Here is a 26,774-nt window from a genome sequence, read left to right as displayed (position 1 = left end):
GGATCAGGTCAAAAACTGATTTAAAGCTATCACCACAAAGAGAAAGCCCATCCTATGAGTGAAAATACTGAAAAAGCTTAGCATAGAATAGAGTACAGATTTTAAAGTGCACAGGACACAAGGTGGTATTTTAGGAAGTTAACAGTTTAAAGGGAAAAGAAGAATAAAAGGAAAGAAAGCTACCAGTCCTAAAGCATCAATCCTGTACACAGATATGCCAAAACATATAAAGTCTTACTCTATTGTAAACAAAATTTTTTTAATTGATGTCATAAACTCAAACAATTCACCTGAGAAAAGATCACCTCAAAAAAATAAATAGCAAAGTGTAAGAAAACTGTAATATAACATTCTAAATGGAATTAATAACTCCAAACAAGCATTTGGAGACACAAAGAAAAACTTGACCTAGATCAATAAAACACGATAAGAATTATATTTGATCTTTACCTGCAGTTCCTGGCACAGAGCTCCTAAAACCCCTGGAAATTCCCGAATAAAGGAAGAAGTGAAGTTGCTCAGTTGTATACAACTCTTTGAGATCCCACTGACGGCAGCCTACCAGACTCCTCCGTCCATGGCATTTTCCAGGTAAAAGTACTGGAATGGGCTGCCATTTCCTTCTCCAGCAGATCTTCCCGACCCAGGGGTCGAACCCAGGTCTTCTGCATTGTGGGCAGATGCCTTAACGTCTGAGCCACCAGGAAAGACCGAATGAAGGAATGTATTTGTTACTTATAAGGACGCCCTCTGGAGCACACCTGAGATTGTGTTAATAAGGTGACTTAAGATGGAGTCCTTACATAGTCTCATGTGACTAAAGGGATGGAATTTTCAGCCCCATCCACTGAATACCCAGAGAAGAGCAAGGGCTGGAAATAAAGTTCTATAAATCTACTGAACAAGATTTGATGAGCTTACTGTCGAAAGTCAAGGATGGGAACCATAGTGCATCACTAGTGGGAATGGAAACTGGTGCAGCCACTATGGAAAACAGCAGAGAGGTTCCTCAAAAATTTTAAAATAGAATACCATATGATCGAACAAATTCAGTTCTGGATTTTTATCTGAGGCAAACGAAAACATTAACACGAAAAGATATATGTATCCCCATGTTCCTCACAGCGTTACTTACAATAGTCAAAATATGGAAACAACCAAAGTGTCCACCAACAGATGAATGGATAAAGAAATTGTGGCATATGAATACAATGGAATATTATTCAGCCATAAGAGAAGAATGAAATTGTGCGAACTGCAACAATATAGATAAACAAAAACAAAACAAGCTTACAGACACAGAGACCAGAGATTAGTGGTTGTCAGAGGCAGCAGATATGAGAATTGAATGAACTGTTTTGTTTTTTTTTCTTTAAATGTAAATAAAATAAAGGGAATAAAAGCATTACAAAACTAGTAAGACCAAAGGCAACCACTAAAACAAAGCAAAAAAAATTACCTAAATAAAATTTTTTTAAAAAAAGAGCAAAAAATCAAAATACAACATAAAATATATCACATACAGGAACAATAAACAGAACATAAGACATAATAATCATAACAAAATACAACAGACTTGCTACCAAACGTACTTTTATCAAGAAATGTGAATAAGTTAAAGCTTCCCTGGTGGATCAGTGGGTAAAGAATCTGCCTGCAATGCAGGAAACCCGTTTGATTCCTGAGTGGGGAAGATCTCCTGGAGAAGGAAATGGCAACCCACTCCAGTATTCTTGCCTGGAAGATACCATGGACAGAGGAGCCTGGCAGGCTAGAATCTATGGGGTCACAAAGAGTTGGACATGAATAAGCAACAAACTAAACTTGCATATTACAATAAAAAGATTTTTTATTTAGTTCACTGAGCAAAACCCAAATATATGCTCTAAATGAGAGCCATACCAAACACAACATGGATCAAAAAAACTGAAAGTGTAGAAAAAGGTATCTGGAAGATGGAAACAACATGAAAGCAGGAGCAAAGATATCAATAGGAGATAAAGCATAATTAAAACTAAAACCAATTAACTGTGTCAAAATTAGACTCACTTTTATGTTAAAAGTTTCAGTTCACTAAATGTATATTATAAATATCTATGTACCAAATAATACAGCATATGCCTTTATGAAGTCAAAACTAGAAGAGATTCAGGGAGACATAGATAGAGGCCCAGTGATAATAGGATTTTTTAAATATTCCACTGTTGGTACAAAACAGATTAAGTGAACTAAGAATAAGAAAGGATACAGATGATCCAAATAACATAATTACTTAGTAGATAGAGGAAAACAACAGAATAGGAAAAACAAGAGATCTCTTCAAGAAAATCAGAGATACCAAGGGAACATTTCATGCAAAGATGGGCTCGATAAAGGACAGAAATGGTATGGACCTAACAGAAGCAGGAGATACTAAGAAGAGGTGGCAAGAATACACAGAAGAACTGTACAAAAAAGATCTTCACGACCAAGATATCACGATGGCGTGATCACTCACCTAGAGCCAGACATCTTGAATGTGAAGTCAAGTGGGCCTTAGAAAGCATCACTACGAACAAAGCTAGTGGAGGTGATGGAATTCCAGTTGAGCTATTTCAAATCCTGAAAGATGATGCTGTGAAAGTGCTGCACTCAGTATGCCAGGAAATTTGGAAAACTCAGCAGTGGCCACAGGACTAGAAAAGGTCAGTCTTCATTCCAATCCCAAAGAAAGGCAATGCTAAAGAATGCTCAAACTACCACACAATTGCACTCATCTCACACGCTAGTAAAGTCATGCTCAAAATTCTCCAAGCCAGGCTTCAGCAGTATGTGAACCGTGAACTTCCAGATGTTCAAGCAGGTTTTAGAAAAGGCAGAAGCACCAGAGATCAAATTGCCAACATCCGCTGGATCATGGAGAAAGCAAGAGAGTTTCAGAAAAACATCTATTTCTGCTTCATTGACTATGCCAAAGCCTTTGACTGTGTGGATCACAATAAACTCTGTGCAAACTCTGAAAGAGATGGGAATACCAGGCCACCTGACCTGCCTCTTGAGAAACCTGTATGCAGGTCAGGAAGCAACAGTTAAAACTAGCATGGAACAACAGACTGGTTCCAAATAGGAAAAGGAGTACGTCAAGGTTGTATATTGTCACCCTGCTTATTTAACTTATATGCAGAGTACATCATGAGGAACGCTGGGCTGGAAGAAGCACAAACTGGAATCAAGATTGCCGGGAGAAATCAATAACCTCAGATATGCAGATGACACCAGCCTTATGGCAGAAAGTGAAGAGGAACTAAAAAGCCCCTTGATGAAAGTGAAAGAGGAGAGTGAAAAGGTTGGCTTGAAGCTCAACATTCAGAAAACAAAGATCATGGCATCTGGTCCCATCACTTCATGGGAAATAGATGTGGAAACAGTGTCAGACTTTATTTTTGGGGGCTTCAAAATCACTGCGGATAATGATTGCAGCCATGAAATTAAAAGATGCTTACTCCTTGGAAGGAAAGTTATGACCAACCTAGACAGCATATTAAAAAGCAGAGATATTACTTTGCCAACAAAGGTCCGTCTAGTCAAGGCTATGGTTTTTCCAGTGGTCATGTATGGATGTGAGAGTTGGACTGTGAAGAAAGCTGATCGCCAAAGAATTGATGCTTTAGAACTGTGGTGTTGGAGAAGACTCTTGAGAGTCCCTTGGACTGCAAGGAGATCCAACCGGTCCATTCTAAAGGAGATCGATCCTGGATGTTCATTGGAAGGACTGATGATAAAGTTGAAACTCCAAGACTTTGGCCACCTCATGCGACGAGCTGACTCACTGGAAAAGACTCTGATGCTGGGAGGGATTGGGGTCAGGAGGAGAAGGGGACGACAGAGAATGAGATGGCTGGATGGCATCACCGACTCGATGGACATGAGTTTGAGTGAACTCCGGGAGTTGGTGATGTACAGGGAGGCCTGGCGTGCTGTGATTCATGGGGTCGCAATGAGTCAGACACGACTGAGCAACTTTCACTTTCACTTCAGTTCAGTTCAGTCACTCAGTCGTATTCGACTCTTTGTGACCCCATGAACGGCAAGCAGCACGCCAGGCCTCCCTGTCCATCACCAACTCCTGGCGTGTACTCAAACTCATGTCCATTGAGTGGGTGATGCCATTCAACCATCTCATCCTCTGTCATCCCCTTCTCCTCCCACCTTCAATCTTTCCCAGCATCAGTCTTTTCCAATGAGTCAGTTCTTCGCATCAGGTGGCCAAAGTATTGGAGTTTCAGCTTCAGCATCAGTCCTTTCAATGAATATTCAGGACTGATTTCCTTTAGGATGGACTGATTGGATCTCCTTGCAGTCTAAGGGACTCTCAAGAGTCTTCTCCAACACTACAGTTCAGAAGCATTAATTCTTCGGTGCTCAGCTTTCTTCACAGTCCAACTCTCACATCCATACATGACTACTGGAAAAACCATAGCTTTGACTAGATGGACTGTTGCTGGCAAAGTAATGTCTCTGCTTTTTAATATACTGTCTAGGTTGGTCATAACTTTTCTTACAAGGAGCAAACGTCTTTCAGTTTTATGGCTGCAGTCACCATCTGCAGTAATTTTGGAGCCCCCCAAAATAAAGTCTGCCACTGTTTCCATTGTTTCTCCATCTATTTGCCATGAAGTGATGGGAACGGATGCCATGATCTTAGTTTTCTGAATGTTGAGCTTTAAGCCAACTTTTTCACTCTCCTCTTTCATCAAGAGGCTCTTTAGTTCTTCACTTTCTGCCATCAGGGTGGTGTCATCTGCATATCTGAGGTTATTGATATTTCTCCTGGAAATCTTAATTCCAGCATGTGCTTCATCCATCCAAATGCTTCATCATGAGCGTTTCTCATGATGTACTCTGCACATAAGTTAAATAAGCAAGGTGACAATATACAGCCTTGACATACTCCTTTTCCTATTTGGAACCAGTCTGTTGTTCCATGTCCAGTTCTAACTGTTGCTTCCTGACCTGCATACAGATTTCTCAAGAGGCAGGTCAGGTGGTCAGGTATTCCCACCTCTTTCAGAATTTTCCAGAGTTTATTGTGATCCACACAGTCAAAGGCTTTGGCATAGTCAATAAAACAGAAGTAGATGTTTTTCTGGAACTCTCTTGTTTTTCAGTGATCCAATGGATGTTGGCAATTTGATCTCTGGTTCCTCTGCCTTTTCTAAAACCAGCTTGAACATCTAGAAATTCATGGTTCATATATTGTTAAAGCCTGGCTTGAAGAATTTTGACCATTACTTTGCTAGCGTGTGAAGAGAAGTCGCTCAGTCATGTCCGACTCTTTGTGACCCCATGGACTAAAGCCTACAAGGCTCCTCTATCCATGGAATTTTCAAGGCAAGAGTACTGGAGTGGGTTGCCATTTCCTTCTCCAGGGGATCTTCCCAACCCAGGGATCGAACCCAGGTCTCCCGCATTGCAGGCAGATGCTTTACCATCTGAGCCACCAGGGAAGCTAGTGTGTGAGATGAGTTCAATTGCGCAGTAGTTTGAGCATTCTTTGGCATTGCCTTTCTTTGGGATTGGAATGAAAACTGACCTTTTCCAGTCCTGTGGCCACTGCCAAGTTTTCCAAATTTGCTGGTATATTGAGTGCAGCACTTTCGCATCATCTTATAGAATTTGAAGTAGCACAACTGGAATTCCATCACTTCTACTAGCTTTGTTTGAAGTGATGCTTCCTAAGGCCCTCTTGACCTCACATTCCAGGGTGTCTGGCTCTAGGTGAGTGATCACACCATCGTAACTATCTGGGTCATGAAGATCTTTTTTGTATAGTTCTTCTGTGTATTCTTGCCACCTCTTCTTAGTATCTCCTGCTTCTGTTAGGTCAGTACCATTTCTGTCCTTTATTGTGCCCATCTTTGCATGAAATGCTCCTTTGGTATCTCTGATTTTCTTGAAGAGATCTCTAGTCTTTCCCATTCTATTGTTTTCCTCTATTTCTTTGCACTGATCACTGAGGAAGGCTTTCTTATCTCTCCGTGGTATTCTTTGGAACTCTGCATTCAGAGTTCCAAAGAATGCATTCAGAGGTTATATCTTTCCTTTTCTCCTTTGACTTTTACTTCTCTTCTATTCACAGCTATTTGTAAGGCCACCTCAGACAACCATTTTGCCTTTTTGCATTTCTTTTCCTTGGGAATGGTCTTGATCCCTGCCTCCTATACAATGTCACGAACCTCCGTCCATAGTTCTTTAGGCACTCTATCAGATCTGATCCCTTGAATCTATTTATCACTTCACTGTATAATCATAAGGGATTTGATTTAGGTCATACCTGAATGGTCTAGTTTTTTTCCCTACTTTCTTCAATTTACGTCTGAATTTCACTTCACTAAGACTCTTGAGAGTCCCTTGGACTGCAAGGAGATCCAACCAGTGCATTCTAAAGGAGATCAATCCTGGGTGTTCATTGGAAGGACTGATGCTAAAGCTGAAACTCCAATACTTTGGCCACCTCATGCGACGAGTTGACTCACTGGAAAAGAGTCTGATGCTGGGATGGATTGGGGGTGGGAGGAGACGGGGATGACAGAGAATGAGATGGCTGGATGGCATCACCGATTTGATGGACATGAGTTTGAGTGAACTCTGGGAGTTGGTGATGGACAGGGAGGCCTGTGATTCATGTGGTCACAAAGAGTCGGACACGACTGAGCGACTGAACTGAACTGATAACACTATTTAACATTGTAATAGACGTATCTGTCAAGGCAATCAGATAAATCAATTAGGGGCATCAGAACCTGAAGATGTAAAACTATGTTTATAGATGTTATGATCATGAACTTGGAAACCCCTAAAGAATCAATGATCCTTAGATGGTAGAGTAACAGGCACTCTCAAACACTATTGCTTGGAATGGAAACTGGAATAATCCTCATGATTAGGAATATATAACAACAACAACGAAAAAATATATATATATAACAAAACAAGATATATATTTATATCATTACCTTTTAATTTAGCAATCCCACTACTGGGAATATATTCTGAAGCTAATTCTCTAGTGATGTGAACATACGCACATACAAGGTTATTATTCATTGTGGCACTGTTATTTATAAAATACTTGAAACAAGTTAAATATCCATATATAGGAGAATAACTGAATAAACTATAGTATATGTACATAAAGGAGTTATGCAGAATGAAAAAGATTTTTATGAACTGATACAAAGTGATTTCCAAACTACTTTCCTAGAATTCTAGAATAGCAAGTAAGTAAAAAATGTTGTAAATAATAAAAATCAGGAGTTATAAATCTGGAAAAGGAGAAAAAGTAGAATGAACCCTGTGTAGTGTAGGATCAGAACTGGGGCTATGATTAGAGATACATATATACATATTCATACATATATACACATGTATACACACATACATACAGTCATCCACAAACATACATACACTCATGTTGTTTTTTTCATAACAATTTCAGCCATAAGATTTATATAATTAGACCTAAGCAAATAAGATTTCACAACTTTTGAAATCTAAATTTAAAAAGGTACTAGCTGGTCAATCTATGGCATAGGAAGTTATTACATTAGGAAGAACAGTCGGGAAAAAAGACTTAAACAGAAAGATCAAGCAAATCTTCAAATAATAAAGAATTCATTCATCCATATGACTAGATCATAAAAACAGGAAAATATAATATTAATCCCTGTAGAAAATATTCTCATGTCTCCAACTCAGATTATTTTTATATTAGCAAAATAAACATATCCTTAATAAAAGTTATAAAGATGCAAATGGTACTTGGTATTCTACAATGAAACATATCAAAAACCACTGTACCTTACAGTAAAATCATAGGAGCAAGAGGCCAGCACAGAAGCATGAAATGGTGAAAACTACAAAAGAAAACAAAAAAAAAATCCTTTTTGAGGTTAACTGTAATTATAACATGGTACTTCATAAGATCATTCTCATGAACATTATTACAAAGTATAGACAGGACTGTCAGAAGTGCAGACACTGCTGCTGCTGCTAAGTCGCTTCAGTCGTGTCCGACTCTGTGCGACCCCATAGATGGCAGCCCACCAGGCTCCGCCGTCCCTGGGACTCTCCAGGCAAGAACACTGGAGTGGGTTGCCATTTCCTTCTCCAATGTGTGAAAGTGAAAAGTGAAAGTGAAGTTGCTCAGTTGTGTCCGACTAGTAGCGACCCCATGGACTGCAGCCCACCAGGCTCCTCCATCCATGCGATTTTCTAGGCAAGAGTACTGGAGTGGCTTGCCATTGCCTTCTCTGGTGCAGACACTACTATATGTCAAATAGATAACTAATAAGGACCTACTTATTAGGCACAGAGAACTCTACTCAATACTCTGTAATGGCATACATGGGAAGAGAATCTAAAAAAAGAATGGATATTTGTATATGTATAACTGATTCACTTTGCTGTACACATGAAACTAACACAACATTGTAACTCAACTATACTCCAATAAATATCTTTTTTTAAGTATGCTTTTCCAAACCTTATTACACTTTAATTCAAGGCAAAAATCTTTTAGTCTTTTAAGTATCCACCTACAGGAAAAATGGTTGTTTATACATTCTTAAAAGAAAGTCATTTCTCAAGCTTCCTAAATCTTATTTAGAATTAAATATTCCCTAAAAGTTGCTATTCTGGAAAAATTAAGCACAATTTCATATTGGCTATCCAAAATTAACTTCTACAAATCTAACGGACATAGTGTATGATGATTCGCACATATAATTATATAATTTACCAATCGTGTGAATACATTTTATGACTGCTATTAGGCACAAGCATCAAACATTTAAATATTAAAAGTTTTAAAATAATTTTTATGCTATTTGTATATCACATCTAATGAAAATGGTATCAAGGTCAAAAATTGCAAATTTTAAAGACAGGTAATATACAAGTATTAATATACATCTTGTAACTGGCTGCCCACTATAATTTTATTTCCTCAGCGTTTTTCTTTCCAGTACTTTAATGTTTATATGCACATATATACTTATATTTGAATGTTCTTCACAGTTTGCAAAACACTTTCACTATTTCACCCTATTTCATTCTCAGAAGAACTATGAAATATATATAGAAAACATTTTTTAACTACCAAAACTTGTGTGCCATTTTAAAAAAAATGGGCACTGGGTCTCATATTTTGAGTTATAACCAGAAAAATTTTAAATATTAACTGCAATTTAGAATTTTTAAAATAGGAATAACATAACTATCTTAATTAAAAGATCAAAAAGGTACTTACTTACCTGTAATGTAAAAAAACAAAAATGAAATTGGGAGATGTCCCTTAATAAGATGTTTTCCACAGTGACTTAGCAAAATTTACCTAAATAAAAGCTGGGAAGGACTTCCCTCGTTGTTCAATGGTTAAGAATCCACTTGCCAACGCAGGAAACATTTGTTTGATCCCTGGTCCAGGGGGCGACCCACATGCAACGAAGCCCATGCACAACTACTGAGCCCAAACTCTAGAGCCCACTGGTCCATAAAAAGAGAAGCTGCCGCAATGAGACCTCCCCGCCTGCCGTAACTGGAGAATGCCACCGTGAGACCCAACACACCAAAAAAAAAAGCTGGGAAACTAACATTAGTCAGTTTATAACCTGACAAATCCAGGAGAAGCAGAAGAAAAAAGTTATCTCTACTATTTACAAAGTGGAAATTTTTCCATACTCTGTAACTTTTGTGAACATTCATATATATAATCATGTTAGGGAAAAGAAAGAATTAGCCACCTCTCTGTACAAGTTTCAACAAAATAAACTTTTCCACTGAATGAAAAATTATAAAGACTATAATACTAAAACTAAATTACTATAGAAATAGTAGCATGGGGATGACAGAAGGAGAAAAACGTTTTTATTCACTCCTGAGTACCACCTGACTATATTGTTATAAGTCACTCAGTAATCAGTCCAGTATTTTACCTAACTTTAGCTTTCAACGTTTACTACCATTCACTGGGTAACAAAACGTGAAAACAAAACGAATCAATAACCCCATCCCTTTACACCTTTTAAATGTACTTCATTGACTGCATTTATCTTTTTGCTCTGTGCAGAAAAAGAAAAGATAAAGACTTACTTTCACTCTCCTAATGGCGTAAGTGTGACCGAGAAGTTCAAACACAGGTTGTCGTACATTCCTCAAGTCCCAGCCTCTCAAACTACAATCAACCGCCCCCGTCACCACCAGATTCTGAAAACAACACAGCAAGGTTAAGTGTGACTCTTTACAATTAAGCAGTAGCCAAGCTTTCCTACTGGAAATAGTATCTATTTTCTGGTACTTATTTAATCTGAACCCAGAAGTCACTCTTGAAAAATTACATAACATTATAGAAATGAGTTAAAATATACATCAAAAGCAAAACTTAGTATGACTTGAAAGAAAAGGAACTCAATATGCCTTAGGTATATGAAGGAACGCAGTACACAAGAGAAAAAGGCATAGTCTCAAACAACATTGTAGCTTCTCCCATCTACTGTTAGGGATATTAATAAGAACACAAGTTATTAAAAATTACACCGGACAAAAGAGCCCACCTGTCACTTCAGCGTCCTCTGAGGTTTCTACCAGGCGTTAAAAGGCAAGAGACTGCTAATTCACAAATATTTGAAAGGGCAAAGGTATAAATTAAATGTTGTTTTCCTAATTCTAAATTAATCATTGTTCCTAACTCTCAAGGACCATGTCTTAATGTAATAGCTAACTCTATGTGAGAATTTGTGCAAATAGTGAGTAGTCTCCTACCGAGAACCCTAGGTGAACCCAGTTCACGGCTGAATAGGCCAAGAGCTGGGTCCACACTCAGCCCCATTCTACATCGACCAGGGCAGTAATCCATTGTCTGAACATTTTGGACTTCAATATAAGCTCATTTTAAAAAATGTTCAGTGACTGTTTTTAAAAAATTTTTAAAGTACTGTCAAGTGTATATCAGCATCTTTTTTAGAATTCCCGAAAGTATAACATATAGTCCACAATTTCATTTTCTTATTTGGAAAATTCGTGGGTGAGATTTGAACTGTAGTCATCAGCACTGAAAATTTTATTAAAATCAAGTATTATTTTGATTATGTTCTATATCTTCTTTTAATTTATTTCTTTCTAATTAAAGAACTCAGCCAATACAATGTTCCCTTAATTTTCATTGACTAAAACTGGGAAAAAAACAAAGTGTATGTTATACTTAACTGTCACAGTCAACAGACCACTTCAGGTAGATAAATATATTTAAATGGCATATCAACACATATTTAATCCATTTCTAATTCATATGCCCAAATGGTTAGCTGAAGGTTGCAAAAGGTTGCAAATGGACACTGCTATCTTCCAGAAACATGAAGCTTGATTAGGCTTGTAAGGGAAAATGAAACAGAAAATTCCTAAAACCGATGGACTGTCAAATTAAAAATCAAGTTACAAATAGTTCAGCAGCCTCACTAGCAAAGTGCACAAGAAATGAAGGCAAAAGATGATACAAACTGGCAGGGTTAAGAGCAATAAAGTAAAAAATTACATAAATTGTAAAGCAGTTTCCCAAACAAACAAGTAAGCCTGCACTATTGAACTTTTGAGAATTTCTGTTTCTTATTCAGCCTGTTTTATGTGCACTTAAATCCAATTAATGCTAATGCAGGTCACTCACAATCATCAATTAGAAACGAAAGGGACTGAATCTAACTTAATGGCCCGTAAACACTATCCAAATCCACATAAACAAAGATAAAATCTAGAACATTTCAACGTTAGGAAGGGCTCAGTAGCTAAAGGATAGAACAAGATAGGGTACCTCATTGTATTTACACCAGTCACAGCTCAAAATTTCTGCCTGATGTGCTGGAACCACAATTCTGACTCCTGTTGTCTTCACGTCCCAAATTCTCAAAGTCTGATCTCCTGGTGAGAGAGGAAGACTTGATCACTCTTTATCACACCACATGGATGCTTGGTACCCATGATGACAAGTCAGGGAAAACACACCACTTCCATTATCAGGACATTGCCATCTGTATGTCATATACACATATACGTTGTTTTACACTATAATAATATATAAGAACTACTAAAAGTGACTACAAAAAATAAGGCACCATATTAAGTTTTTAGATCTACTCAAAGCAGGAAAACCTGAATCTCACACTGACACAAGCAGAGCAGTGACTAAGCACACACCCAGTGCATTTTTCTTCAGGAAAGGAAAAGACTCTGAAAACCCTCATTTCTTGTAAGTAAAGTCAGCGCCCTATACCAGCATATTCTACAGGAAGCAAAATGGTAACAGTTTTACTGTAAAATGTGTGCAAAGTCTACCAAGTCAGAATGGATAATTTCAAATCTTAACTTTTACATTTATTACATTTTAAAGGGCCATCAAAGGTAAGGATTTCACCTTGAAAGAAACAAGTGGAGAAAATGTAAGGATTATACTCTGAATTACTACAAAAATGATTTATACCACCTAGCTCCGCAGAGTCTGGAGAAGGCAATGGCAACCCACACCAGTACTCTTGCCTGGAAAATCCCATGGACAGAGGAGCCTGGTAGGCTGCAGTCCATGGGGTCGCTTAAGAGTCAGGCACAACTGAGCAACTTCACTTTCTCTTTTCACTCTCATGCATTGGAGAAGGAAATGGCAACCCACTCCAGTATTCTTGCCTGGAGAATCCCAGGGACAGAGGAGCCTAGTGTGTTGCTGTCTATGGGGTCACACAGAGTCGGACACGACTGAAGCGACTTAGCAGCAGCAGCAATAGCAGCAGCAGCTCCACCGATTCAATCCTGATTAACCGTTTTAGATGCTGTTTGCCTTCAGTTTTGTAAAATATGAGGAAACAATAAAATGACCAGATGAAAAATTCTGAATATATGTATATCTCCATCAAAAGTAATTACAAACAATAACTGATCATCTGAGAAAGCCAGTTCAGGTTAATGTAAAAAAAAAGGTGCGATGGCAGTAATGGTCTTGATTCCATTTAGTAGCTGTGTGACCCTGCAAAGTTGTAAAATATCTTTGAGACTAGTTCCTCAGAATGCCTGGATGGAGGATGGTACAAAAACATTGAGTGTAGTAAAGTTTCTGTAAAGTGTTAGCATGGTCTCTGGCATATAGCAGATACGCTAATAAATGGTATATAAAAACATTAGACTTTCAAACATTTCCTTTAGTTACCTACATATAATTTCCTATCATCCCAATTCTAAATTATTTGTCATTTAGCTAAGTTCAATAATTTCAGACAATTTTTTTCTGACTTCTTTGCAAGTTAAGAAAGACAAGAATTAAACTGCTTGTGGTAATGAAATGTAGAGTTTAAGAATAGAGACTCTGGAACTTCAGAGCTTAGCTCTAGTCCAGCTCAACCGTTATGGTAGAAAGTAAAGAACTAAAGAGCCTCTTGATGAAAGTGAAAGAGAGTGAAAATGTTGGATTAAAGCTCAACATTCAGAAAACTAAGATCATTGCATCGAGTCCCATCACTTCATGGCAAATAGATGGGGAAACAATGGAAACAGTGGCAGACTTTATTTTGGGGGGCTCCAAAATCACTTCAGATGGTGACTGCAGCCACGAAATAATATGACGCTTACTTCTTGGAATAAAAGTTATGACCAACCAAGACAGCATATTAAAAAGCAGAGACATTACTTTGCCAACCAAGGTCCATCTAGTCAAGGCTATGGTTTTTCCAGTGGTCACATATGGATGTAAGAGTTGGACAATAAAGAAAGCTGAGCACCGAAGAATTGATGTTTTTGAACTATGGTGTTGGAGAAGACTCTTGAGAGTCCCTTGGACTACAAGGAGATCCAATCAGTCCATCCTATAGGAAATCAGTCCTGAATGTTCATTGGAAGGACTGACGTTGAAGCTGAAGCTCCAATACTTTGGCCACCTGATGTGAAAAGCTGACTCATTTAAGAAGACCCTGATGCTGGGAAAGATTGAAGGCAAGAGGAGAAGGGGATGGCAGAGGATGAGATGGTTGGATAGCATCACCCACTCAATGGACATGAGTCTGAGTAAACTGCAGGAGTTGGTGATGGACAGGGAGGCCTGGCGTGCTGCAGTCCATGGGGTCGCAGAGTCGGACACAACTAAGTGACTGAACTGAACTGAACCGATCAGGTCTGAAGGGCTCCCTTGGTGGCTCAGGTGGTAAAGAATCCACCTGCAATGCAGAAGATGTAGGAGACATGGGTTTGATTCCTGCGTCAGGAAGATCCCCTGGAGTAGGGCATGGCAACCCACTCCACTATTCTTTTCTGGAGAATCCCATGGACACAGGAGCCTGGCAGGCTACAGTCCATGGTGTCGCAAAGAGTCGGACAAGACTGAGTTACTAACACTTCATGAGGTCTGAAACCATAAAGTCTGCTATATAACCATGCATTGTTTAAAGTTCAATGAGCTCATGTTCATCCTAATAATTACGTTCTATGGGTGTATGGGAATGCTTTACAGTGTCAAAACATTACAATAAACGTGGACTAGGAGATTAAGAAGTAACTAGTAATTTTAGCAACAATATGGATGAATCTCACAAAACATAATGCTGAGCAAAAGAAACCAAGGCAGGACAACATACAAACAGGTAACGTTAATCGATGCTATTAGGAGGCAGTTCAGAGGTCACCCTCGAATGGACAGGGGTGGGTAATGACTGGAAGAATCTAAGTGGGGCCTCTGAGAACATTCTGTTTCTTGACCTGCGTCCTGAGAACCCAGGTCTCCGGAGTCTCCTCGCGGGCAGGCAGATTCTTTACCACTAGTGCCACCTGCGAAGCCCCAGTACACAGGTGTGTTCATTGTGAAAATTCATCGTGCTATAATTAGGCACTGTTCTCTGCGTGTATTATATACTTCAACAAAAGAGTAAACAAATAACAACCACAAAGGCTGGGTGGATGCCTCTATCAAATGTCTCTGGGACGATATTCTGGCTCTTCACCATGGTAGTCAGGCAAAGTTTTGTTTTTTTTTTTTAAAGACCATGGTTTAGGTTGTCCCCTCTGGCAGTTAACTTAAAGAGCACAAAAAGGGTGAGAAGTGCTCTGAAGGAGCTAAGAATTCCACTTCAGCTGCACATATTCAGCACTTCCTCCTCCTCATTTCGTTTGCCAGGTAGGAGAGAGACCTTCTGGCCAACTGGTACCATGACTCATTAAACTCTTTTAGCCACCAGGACATCTATATTTATATTGCTTTTTTAATTGCATTTTCCAGACAACTGGCCTTTCATTGTCAGCCAGACGTTTACCAGGGCCCTGGGGCAGTGCCACAGACCCACCTGAATTACCAGCTTCTCTTATCAGTTGCAGACTTGCCACTGGCAACAGAACCAGTGAATTTAAGTGCATAATATGGTACAGGAAGTGCTGGCTACTACCATGTCTAATTCAAGTTGTGGCATCAAGAAGAAGCTGGGTAAGGAGAATGAGTGTAAATGGTGAATCTGAAACCAGGAAGTGAAATGAAGAGCAAAAGATGCATATTGGGCCCAAATAATTTAATTTATTTGAAATGCCAGATGCCTATCAGATGACTTTTTTCTTAGAGTAGAATGATGTTTTTTTCAAACTGCTGGACTCCACACATTGAGGCATGGCTATGATTTATGCAATTATATGGAGTCGGTAATAGCAGTAATTTAGTTTTCTCGGTTCAAAAGAAAGTTTACTTCATATTAATCCTCCTCATGTAAACAGCTCAAATATTCTTCCCTTCCATCTCAAATAATTTGGAAATGTGAATTATGTAAGAATAAAACTTTAATGAACTAAACAAAACCAATGCCCTTAGAGGACTCTGCTAAGGAAGATCAAAGCACTACTTCCTTTTGGTTTGTCTTTACTTAGCTAATGATTAACTTAGTACTACAACTTTGAAGGTGACCACATTCTTGGAAAAACGTAAATATTATATTCTCATGAAAGTGAAAGTGTTAGTTGCTCAGTCGTGTCCGACACCTTGCAGCCCCATGGACTGTAGCCTGCCAGGCTCTTCTGTCCATGGAATTCTTCAGGCAAGAATACTGGAGTGGGTAGCCATTCCTTTCTCCGGGTGATCTTCCCAACCCAGAGAATGAATTCGGATCTCCTGCACTGCAGGTGGATTCTTTGCCATCTGAGCCACCAGGGAAGCCCATATTATTTATACTATCTTAAAATATAAACTGTTATAAGCAGTTGAATGACATAATTAGCTACATGTGTGCCACAGGATTAGACATAAAACTATGTCTTGACTGCCAATTATATAAGCTGCTTATCATTTTTAATATTTGTGAAGACAAATATTTTACAACTTTGTGTTCCTCAACCATGAATTTTGCAGTTGAAATGATTTTTATGCAAATATTACAGTATGTTTCATAGCAAACTCTTGTCTCTAAGCAGTAAAACAAAGAGAATTAATGGACAAAAGACTATAATATAACTCAAACTATAACTGACAAAACTCAGGAAAAAAATTAAATTCTCACTCTTAGGAAACCGCTTCTTCTTTGAATTCAGCACTGAAACCATTCTATAGAGTTTTTAAGACAGAAGTATATTTCTATTAAAAATAAACACAAAATTTCCATTACATCAACAGAAATAAGCTATTCATTAGACATCTTAAACAGAGCAACATCACAGACCAGTACAGTGTTTCCCAAATCAGGCTCATCACTAGACTCGGCTAGGGTGATTAAAAAATATACCTCTCAGAGGCATCTGATTCAGTAGGACTAAGATGAAGTCCAGAATTCTGTTGTTTTTTAAGCTTCCTCTTCCTTGGTGGCTCAGGGGTAAAGAATCCACCTGCCAATGCAGAAGAGTCGGGTTTGATCCCTGGGTCAGAAAGAACCCCTGGAGAAGGAAATGGCAATCCACTCCAGTATTCTTGTCAGGAAAACCCCATGGACAGAGGAGTCTGGTGGGCTACAGTCTGTGGGGCTGCAGAAAAGCCAAAGTCAACTCCGCAACTAAACAACAGCAACAGACTATGATGGTGGGCCAGGTTTCAGGATCACTGGACAGGCATGTTATTTACAAGCATACATTTCAGATTCTACCTGGACCAAGTTACCTAAAACTCAGTTCCCAGAGTTTTAGTTCCCAGGTAAGCACTGACTCTCAATCCTTACAGCACATAACGCATGCAAAGACCATTCAAATCTTCCTCCAACATGTCCTATACTCTCCACATTCATCCCTTTACTTCCCACTTCTCATTTCCTCATCTACTTGTTCATAAGGTAGCAGCTGAAGCACTATTTCCTTAGGGAAGTTGCTCTGACCAGCCAATTTTGACAAGCTCAGGAACCAAGTGCTCAAGCTCAAGAATCCTTTGCTGTGTTCCCACGCAATCCTGAGCACATGTTAATGACAGGAGGCACCGCTCAGAGAGCCCTTACTCTGTGCCAGGCACTGTCCTGAGCCTTTAAGCTTGTATTTGAATTAATTCAATTAATCCTCATCAAAACTCCACAACGCAGGTTATTATTATCACTCTTCTTTTTTAAACAAGGAATGAAGAGACAGAGGTTAAGTAGCATGACTGAAGCCATGTAAGAGCAGTGAAAGGAGAATCTGATCGCAGGAAGTCCAGCTCCAGAGTCCATGTCCCTAACCACTGTGCTGTGAGCTCTTTCTCAAAGAACTTCACGCTCCTCGTCATTGCTGTCCCTAGGTTTTTTTCTTAGCATCTCTCTTTCCCGCTGGACTACATGCTCAGTGTATCTTCAGTGCCCAGACAACAGCAGACATTCACTAAAGATCCGAATGATTCACCAACAATATCCCTTTCGACACTCAAAATTAAACTTAAATATGTTTTTAAAATTTTGATAATATGGTTACTTCCATAGCTTATATAATAGTAATCGAAAAACTGTAGTGTTTGTTTGTGTAAGGCGCTATGTATGTGTAAGGGCAGAAGACACAGCCCTATAGGAAATATATGGAAACAATTCAAGCAAAGAAAATATGCAAAGAAGTGCACTGCACACAACTTGGGAAGCAAATTTTCTTCTCTCTCTTGAAATGGCAAAGGCACAGAGATTACCCCAACTTTTACTATGCCACAAACCCTCCTTTTGAGCTAATTATTAACTTACAGCTCAAAGATTAGAAAATTTTAAATTCTAATAAATGCTTTAGTATAATGTTTTTTGAAAAGAAAATTAGCTGTCTAACTGAAAAGCAAGAGAAGTATGTTCAATAAAATAAAAAACTTTAAATAATATTTTGGAATGGGCACAGACTTTTTATGGAGGAATACAAGCAAATGTTATTAACAGCAGTGCTATAGGAGAGGGGGAATGAGCACGTACTTTTATTTGGCATGTCTCTGTGTTGTCTGAATTTCTGTATATGCTCAAATAGAAATTTTCAGGGATACCATTTCTGTTTTCTCTTCATAAATTCACTTTTTGATAGTTATACAAGAAACAAGAAATAAAGAGAGATGATATTATCTTGTCAGTCACCACAAACATTTATGATTAATTAACACGTTACACATTATTGTAACTGTTACTCAGACTTAGCAGTGTTATTCTGATAAACAAACCAAAGATAAAGCCATCTAAGCCAAAGCAGCTCAGTAACTAATAAAAGGAGCTAGACTGGTTTCCAACTTGGAAAGATTCATAACTGGTTATGATCTACCTAAGACAGACCATTAATCATGAATTGATCATTAATTAACCCATATTTGTTCATTAATAGTTGTGCTTGTCAAATTTACATTATGAAAAGTCATGCTGTGACAGATATTATATTACTAAGAATTAATATAAACCACATGAATATAACTCTGACTTCCAACATACTGTTTCCCCACTGGGAATGACTCTACCTTCTAACCAGGGACAGAAAGGAAAATTGTTCTTGCGGTCTCAAGCCTCTTCTCCCCATCACCCTCTGGGAGGATCCTGCCACTGAACTGTTCATGTAAAGCCAGGACCACAGAAGTATGACAGGCTAGGCTGGCAGAAAAAAAAGGTAAAAGAATGAATGTACAAGAACTGGGAGGGCAGGGCTGCAGGGTGTGAGAGAAAGGCAAATAGCCAGAGGAGAGGTGCTCTAGAGCAGCCAGGGGCAAGTGAAGATGAGGACAGCTATTTCAATGACCATTTGGCAGGTGGCCCATGTTGTTTTAAATGGACTGCAGACAAGCTGTGCGATGTTTCTCTACAAATTATGTATGTATATTGTTCAGATTATACGTGATTTATGAATCGGCCTAAAGAACCAAATTTCTAAACCCTCATGCAAACAGTACAAAGTCTAATTTTTACACTTCTATAAAATGACTTCTCTCCATAAAAAAATATAGAGATATATAAATGTATGTATCTACTTAATCTTAGAATTGAAAACATAAATTAAAAGCAAACAGGAGAAATGATCATACTAAATACTGTCTTGCTATGGCTTAGTGGCAATGAATTAAAGAGAATATCCCTAAAAGGGGGGTAAATATCAAGCAAAGGAGGTTAACTATGTGTGAGACATTTTGTGTTTCCTTATGTCATCCTGAGAACAACTCCACAAGTCAAGACATTCTTAGCCCCATTTTACTGATGAGAAAAGTCATCGCATCACCCTGAGGTCCCACAATCGACCACTTAAGAGAGTTTCCAAATTCAATCAAGCCCGATGTCAGAGTCCTCACTTTGTCCCTTCCCTCTCACCTCACCAAAAGAGTACATGTTAAGGCAAAAGGTTAGAAGCAGGCTTGGCTAATTCTTGTCTTTTTGAAGTCGCTCAGTCGTGTCCGACTCTTTGCGACCCCGTGGACTGTAGCCTACCAGGCTCCTCTGTCCATGGGATTCTCCAGACAAGAGTACTGGAGTGGGTTGCCATTCTTGTCTAGAGGCTGAGAAACAAATTATTAGTCTCAAGAGTTCAAGCAGAAATGCTTTCTTCTCCAAACCTAAGGTACACAGCGCCACCTTCTGGGGAAAGTGAGGCCAGCATCCACCACAAACAAGCTGCTGCTGCTGCTAAGTCGCTTCAGTCGTGTCCGACTCTGTGAGACCCCATAGACGGCAGCCCACCAAGCTCCCCCGTCCCTGGGATTCTCCAGGCAAGAACACTGGAGTGGGTTGCCATTTCCTTCTCCAATGTGTGAAAGTGAAAAGTGAAAGTGAAGTCGCTCAGTCGTGTCCAACCCTTAGCGACCCCACGGACTGCAGCCTACCAGGCTCCTTCATCCATGGGATTTTCTAGGCAAGAGTACTGGAGTGGCTTGCCATTGCCTTCTCCGATTATTTACCTGAGGATGAAGCAAAGCAGCCAGGGATGTGGGGAGACCAGATCGTGCTATAAATGACACTTTCATGGCCTCTAAAAGTGCACAGAGACTTTCCAACAGTTGGATCCCACTACAAATAAAGGAACAGATCAATTACTTAACAGAAGTAAATTTAAATTTATGCTTTATATATACTATATATGATACACCATATATATATTAATATGTATATACACATACAATATACACATATATCTCAAGGATTTATGTATATTTTTATATAAAGCAATATAGTATTTAAGAGGCTAAAATAATCAATGCTGAGCTAATTATTAATTTATAGCTCAAAGATTAGAACATTTTAAATTCTAATAAATGTTTTAGTATAATGTTTTTGAAAAGAAGATTAGCTGTCTAATTAAAAAGCAAGAGAAGTATGTTCTAAAAAATAAAAAACTTCAGTGGACACTCTGGGGAAGGGAATATTTGGTTTTAAATACATTAATGCTGACCTACCAGTTTGACAGTTTGATCCCATGAGCCAGACACCACAAGCTGTTCACCTCTGGTTTGGCTCCAATCAACACTGTACACCTAAAACATTTAAAAGTATCATTTATAAAGCAAAAGAGCTGGGGTGGGGGAGACACATGTATACCTGTGGCCAATTCATGTTGATGTGTGGCAGAAACCATCACATTTTTTAATTATCCTCTAATTAAAATAAATTAATTAATTTAATTAAAAAAGGTACAGATCATCAAGTTCAACATTACATCTTATCTGTTTATAACAGAATAGTCAGAACAACTAACTGGTTTAACACTAGGTTAAAACATCAAAGTTCTACAAATCTCCACATGGTGTCAGAGAAAGGTTACCCCTAACAGATAACACTCCATTCTACAGAGTTGAGAATCCTACAGAATATTTCCAACACCTTTTTCACTAAAACAAATTATACATATGTTTAAACCTCCCAATAAATCACTGTCTGCAGCACCCTGAAGAAACATCAGAGATTAGAAAGGTAGTCATCTAAAAACACTTGCCAGGTCAATGTTTATCAGAAAGTATTAAAATTCAATTAATAGCCCTTCCTAAGAGTCTCTCTAGTCTGCCCTTCCTGGTGGCTGCCCTGTTGACTTCAGTTTTGGAGAGACGCCCGGCTCCCGGCGGCGCAGACGCGAGAGACGCCCGGCTCCCGGCGGCGCAGACGCGAGAGACGCCCGGCTCCCGGCGGCGCAGACGCGAGAGACGCCCGGCTCCCGGCGGCGCAGACGCGAGAGACGCCCGGCTCCCGGCGGCGCAGACGCGAGAGACGCCCGGCTCCCGGCGGCGCAGACGCGAGAGACGCCCGGCTCCCGGCGGCGCAGACGCGAGAGACGCCCGGCTCCCGGCGGCGCAGACGCGAGAGACGCCCGGCTCCCGGCGGCGCAGACGCGAGAGACGCCCGGCTCCCGGCGGCGCAGACGCGAGAGACGCCCGGCTCCCGGCGGCGCAGACGCGAGAGACGCCCGGCTCCCGGCGGCGCAGACGCGAGAGACGCCCGGCTCCCGGCGGCGCAGACGCGAGAGACGCCCGGCTCCTGGCGCAACCGACCACGTGCAGAATCGTGGCTGAGAGGAGCTGCCCCGCGCCCAGGGTTGGGGCGGTGGCCGGGAGGAGATGTACCACGTCCAGGAGGCGGTGGCTGCTTGGGCACCGGAGGGCTGAGAGGAGCTGATCCACATTCAAAGCAGGAGGGGCGGCCTTGGGGAGATACCCCTCGCCCAGGGTAAGGTACAGCGGCTGCACCTTGCTGGAGCAGCTGGGAGGAGATACTCCACGACCAAGTGGAATATAAGAATCCAGTGTTCTGGGGAGGAAGGAACAAGACGGCGAGACCACTTTCTTCCCCACAAATTTATCAAAAGAACATTTGAACGTGGAGTAAAGTCCACAAAACAACTTCTGAATACTGGCAGAGGACATCAGGCTCCCAGAAAAGCAGCCCATTGTCTTCTAAAGGAAAGAGAAAAAATCCAGCTCCACCCACCAGAACACTGACACATGCTTCCCTAACCAGGGAACCCGGACAAGTCACCTGTCCAACCCCACACACAGCGAAGAAAAACTACATAATAAAGAGAACTCCACAAACTGCAAGAAGAGGGAAAGGATACCCCAAGCAAAGCAATATAAGCAAGATGAAGAGGCAGAGAAATACCCAGCAAGTAAAGGAACAAGATAATTGCCCACCAACACAAACAAAAGAAGAAGATATAGGGAATCTACCTGATAAAGAATTTCGAATTTTGATGGTGAAAATGATTCAAAATCTTGAAAGTAAAATGGAGTTACAGATAAATAACCTGGAGAAAAGGATTGAGAAGATGGAAGAAAGATTTAATAAGGACTTAGAAGAAATAAAAAAGAGTCAGTATACAATGAATAATGCAATAGATGAGATCAGAAACACTCTGGAGGGAACAAACAGTAGAATAACAGAGGCAGAAGACAGGATAAGCGAACTAGAAGATAGAATTGTAGAAATAAATGAAACAGAGAGGAAAAAAGAAAAACGAATTAAAAGAAATGAGGACAATATTAGAGACCTCTGGGACAATGTTAAACGCTCCAACATTCGAATCATAGGAGTCCCAGAAGAAGAAGACAGAAAGAAAGACCATGAGAGAATACTTGAGGACATAATAGTTGAAAACTTCCCTAAAATAGGGAAAGAAATAATCACCCAAGTCCAAGAAATCCAGAGAGTCCCCAACAGGATAAACCCAAGGCGAAATACTCCAAGACACATATTAATCAAATTAACAAAGATCAAACACAAAGAACAAATATTAAAAGCAGCAAGGGAAAAGCAGCAAATAACACTCAAGGGGATTCCCATAAGGATAACAGCTGATCTTTCAACAGAAACTCTTCAGGCAAGAAGGGAGTGGCAAGATATACTTAAAGTGATGAAAGAAAATAACCTACAGCCCAGATTACTATACCCAGCAAGGATCTCATTCAAATATGAAGGAGAAATCAAAAGTTTTACAGACAAGCAAAAGCTGAGGGAATTCAGCATCACCAAACCAGCTCTCCAACAAATGCTAAAGGATCTTCTATAGACAGGAATCACAGAAAGAGTGTATAAACTTGAACCCAAAGCAATAAAGAAAATGGCTACGGGATCGTACTTTTCAATAATTACCTTAAACGTAAATGGGTTGAATGCCCCAACCAAAAGACAAAGGCTGGCTGAATGGATACAAAAACAAAACCCCCATATATGTTGTCTACAAGAGACCCACCTCAAAACGAGGGATGCATACAGACTGAAAGTGAAGGGCTGGAAAAAGATAGTCCATGCAAATAGAGACCAAAAGAAAGCAGGAGTAGCAATACTCATATCAGATAAAATAGACTTTAAAACAAAGGCTGTGAAACGAGACAAAGAAGGAAACTACATAATGATCAAAGGGATCAATCCAAGAAGAAGATATAACAATTATAAATATTTATGCACCTAACATAGGAGCACCGCAATATGTAAGACAATTACTAACAAGTATGAAAGGGGAAATTAACAATAACACAATAATAGTGGGAGATTTTAACACCCCACTTACATCTATGGATAGATCAACTAAACAGAAAATTAACAAGGAAACACAATCTTTAAATGATATAATAGAACAGTTAGACCTAATAGATATCTATAGGACATTTCACCCCAAAACAATGAATTTCACCTTTTTCTCAAGCGCACACGGAACCTTTTCCAGGATAGATCACATCCTGGGACATAAATCTAGCCTAGGTAAATTCAAAAAAATTGAAATCATTCCAAGCATCTTTTCTGACCACAATGCAGTAAGATTAGATCTCAATTACAGGAGAATAACTATTAAAAGTGCCAACATATGGAGACTGAACAACACGCTGCTGAATAATGAACAAATCATAGAAGAAATCAAAAGAGACATCAAAATATGCATAGAAATGAATGAAAATGAAAACACAACAACCCAAAACCTCTGGGACACTGTAAAAGCAGTGCTAAGGGGGAAGTTCATAGCAATACAGGCACACCTCAAGAAACAAGAAAAAAGTCAACTAAATAACCTAACTCTACATCTAAAGCAACTAGAAAAGGAAGAAATGAAGAACCCCAGGGTCAGTAGAAGGAAAGAAATCATAAAAATTAGGGCAGAGATAAATGCAAAAGAAACAAAAGAGACCATAGCAAAAATCAACAAAGCCAAAAGCTGGTTCTTTGAGAAGGTGAATAAAATTGACAAACCACTAGCCAGACTCATCAAGAAACAAAGGGAGAAGAACCAAATCAATAAAATTAGAAATGAAAATGGAGAGGTCACAACTGACAACACAGAAATACAAAGGATTATTAGAGAATACTATCAGCAATTATATGGCAATAAAATGAATAACCTGGAAGAAATGGACAAATTCCTAGAAAAGTACAACTTTCCAAAACTGAACCAGGAAGAAATAGAAAATCTGAACAAACCCATCACAAGCACGGAAATTGAAACTGTAATAAAAAATCTCCCAGCAAACAAAAGCCCAGGTCCAGACGGCTTCACAGCTGAATTCTACCAAAAATTTAGAGAAGAGCTAACACCTATTCTACTCAAACTCTTCCAGAAAATAGCTGAGGAAGGGAAACTTCCAAACTCATTCTATGAGGCCACCATCACCCTAATCCCAAAATCTGGTAAAGACCCCACAAAAAAAACTATAGGCCAATATCACTGATGAACATAGATGCAAAAATCCTTAACAAAATTCTAGCAATCAGAATCCAACAACACATTAAGAAGATCATACATCATGACCAAGTGGGCTTTATCCCAGGAATGCAAGGATTCTTCAATATCCGCAAATCAATCAACGTAATACACCACATTAACAAACTGAAAAATAAAAATCATATGATTATCTCAATAGATGCAGAGAAAGCCTTCGACAAAATTCAACATCCATTTTTGATAAAAACCCTCCAGAAAGTGGGAATTGAAGGGACATACCTCAACATAATAAAAGCTATATATGACAAACCCACAGCAAACATTATCCTCAATGGTGAAAAACTGAAAGCATTTCCCCTAAAGTCAGGAACAAGACAAGGGTGCCCACTCTCACCACTACTATTCAACATAGTTCTGGAAGTTTTGGCTACAGCAATCAGAGCAGAAAAAGACATAAAAGGAATACAAATTGGAAAAGAAGAAGTAAAGCTTTCACTGTTCGCTGATGACATGATCCTCTACACAGAAAACCCTAAAGACTCTACCAGAAAACTACTAGAGCTAATCAATGATTACAGTAAAGTTGCAGGATATAAAATCAACACACAGAAATCCCTTGCATTCCTATACACTAATAATGAGAAAATAGAAAGAGAAATTAAGGAAACTATTCCATTCACTGTTGCAACGAAAAGAATTAAATACTTAGGAATATATCTACCTAAGGAAACAAAAGACTTGTACATAGAAAACTATAAAACACTAGTGAAAGTAATCAAAGAGGACACGAATAGATGGAGAAATATACCGTGTTCGTGGATTGGAAGAATAAATATTGTAAAAATGAGTATACTACCCAAAGTAATTTATACATTCAATGCAATCCCTATCAAGCTACCAAAGATATTTTTCACAGAACTAGAACAAATAATCTCACAATTTGTATGGAAATACAAAAAACCTCGAATAGCCAAAGCAATCTTGAGGAAGAAGAATGGAACTGGGGGAATTAACCTGCCGGACTTCAGGCTCTATTACAAAGCCACAGTCATCAAGACAGTATGGTACTGGCATAAAGACAGAAATATAGATCAATGGAACAAAATAGAAAGCCCAGAGATAAACCCACGCTCCTATGGACACCTTATCTTCGACAAAGGAGGCAAGAATATAAAATGGAGAAAAGACAGTCTCTTTAACAAGTGGTGCTGGGAAAACTGGTCAGCCACTTGTAAAAGAATGAAACTAGAACACTTCCTAACACCATACACCAAAATAAACTCAAAATGGATTAAAGATCTAAATGTAAGACCAGAAACTATAAAACTCCTAGAGGAGAACGTAGGCAAAACACTCTCTGACATAAATCACAGCAGGATCCTCCAAGACCCACCTCCCAGAATATTGGAAATAAAAGCAAAAATAAACAAATGGGACCTAATTAAAATCAAAAGCTTCTGCACAGCAAAGGAAACTCTAAGCAAGGTGAAAAGACAGCCTTCAGAATGGGAGAAAATAATAGCAAATGAAGCAACTGATAAAGGATTAATCTCCAAATTATACAAGCAGCTCCTGCAGCTTAATTCCAGAAAACTAAGTGACCCAATCAAAAAATGGGCCAAAGAACTAAACAGACATTTCTCCAAAGAAGACATAAAGATGGCTAACAAACACATGAAAAAATGCTCAACATCCCTCATCATCAGAGAAAT

General features: G+C 39.2%; 1 protein-coding gene across 1 annotated transcript in view; it reads right to left on the bottom strand.

Moving 5' to 3' along the window:
- The window catches only part of PEX7 (peroxisomal biogenesis factor 7), an 83,594-nt gene that overhangs the window by 37,873 nt on the left and 18,947 nt on the right, over positions 1 to 26,774 (bottom strand). Inside the window, exons 4-8 of the mRNA XM_055433132.2 lie at positions 20,819 to 20,896; positions 20,324 to 20,432; positions 11,843 to 11,949; positions 10,132 to 10,245; positions 7,840 to 7,895 (exon numbers count right to left, since the gene is read on the bottom strand). Coding sequence (XP_055289107.1) covers positions 7,840 to 7,895; positions 10,132 to 10,245; positions 11,843 to 11,949; positions 20,324 to 20,432; positions 20,819 to 20,896 — 464 coding nt within the window. The remainder of the gene's footprint in view (positions 1 to 7,839; positions 7,896 to 10,131; positions 10,246 to 11,842; positions 11,950 to 20,323; positions 20,433 to 20,818; positions 20,897 to 26,774) is intronic.

Source organism: Moschus berezovskii, chromosome 10 (assembly GCF_049115385.1).
Source record: "Moschus berezovskii isolate FMDL1 chromosome 10, NW_MosBer_1.0, whole genome shotgun sequence".
Classification (NCBI taxonomy): domain Eukaryota; kingdom Metazoa; phylum Chordata; class Mammalia; order Artiodactyla; family Moschidae; genus Moschus; species Moschus berezovskii.
This window is presented reverse-complemented; position numbering and strand designations above follow the sequence as displayed.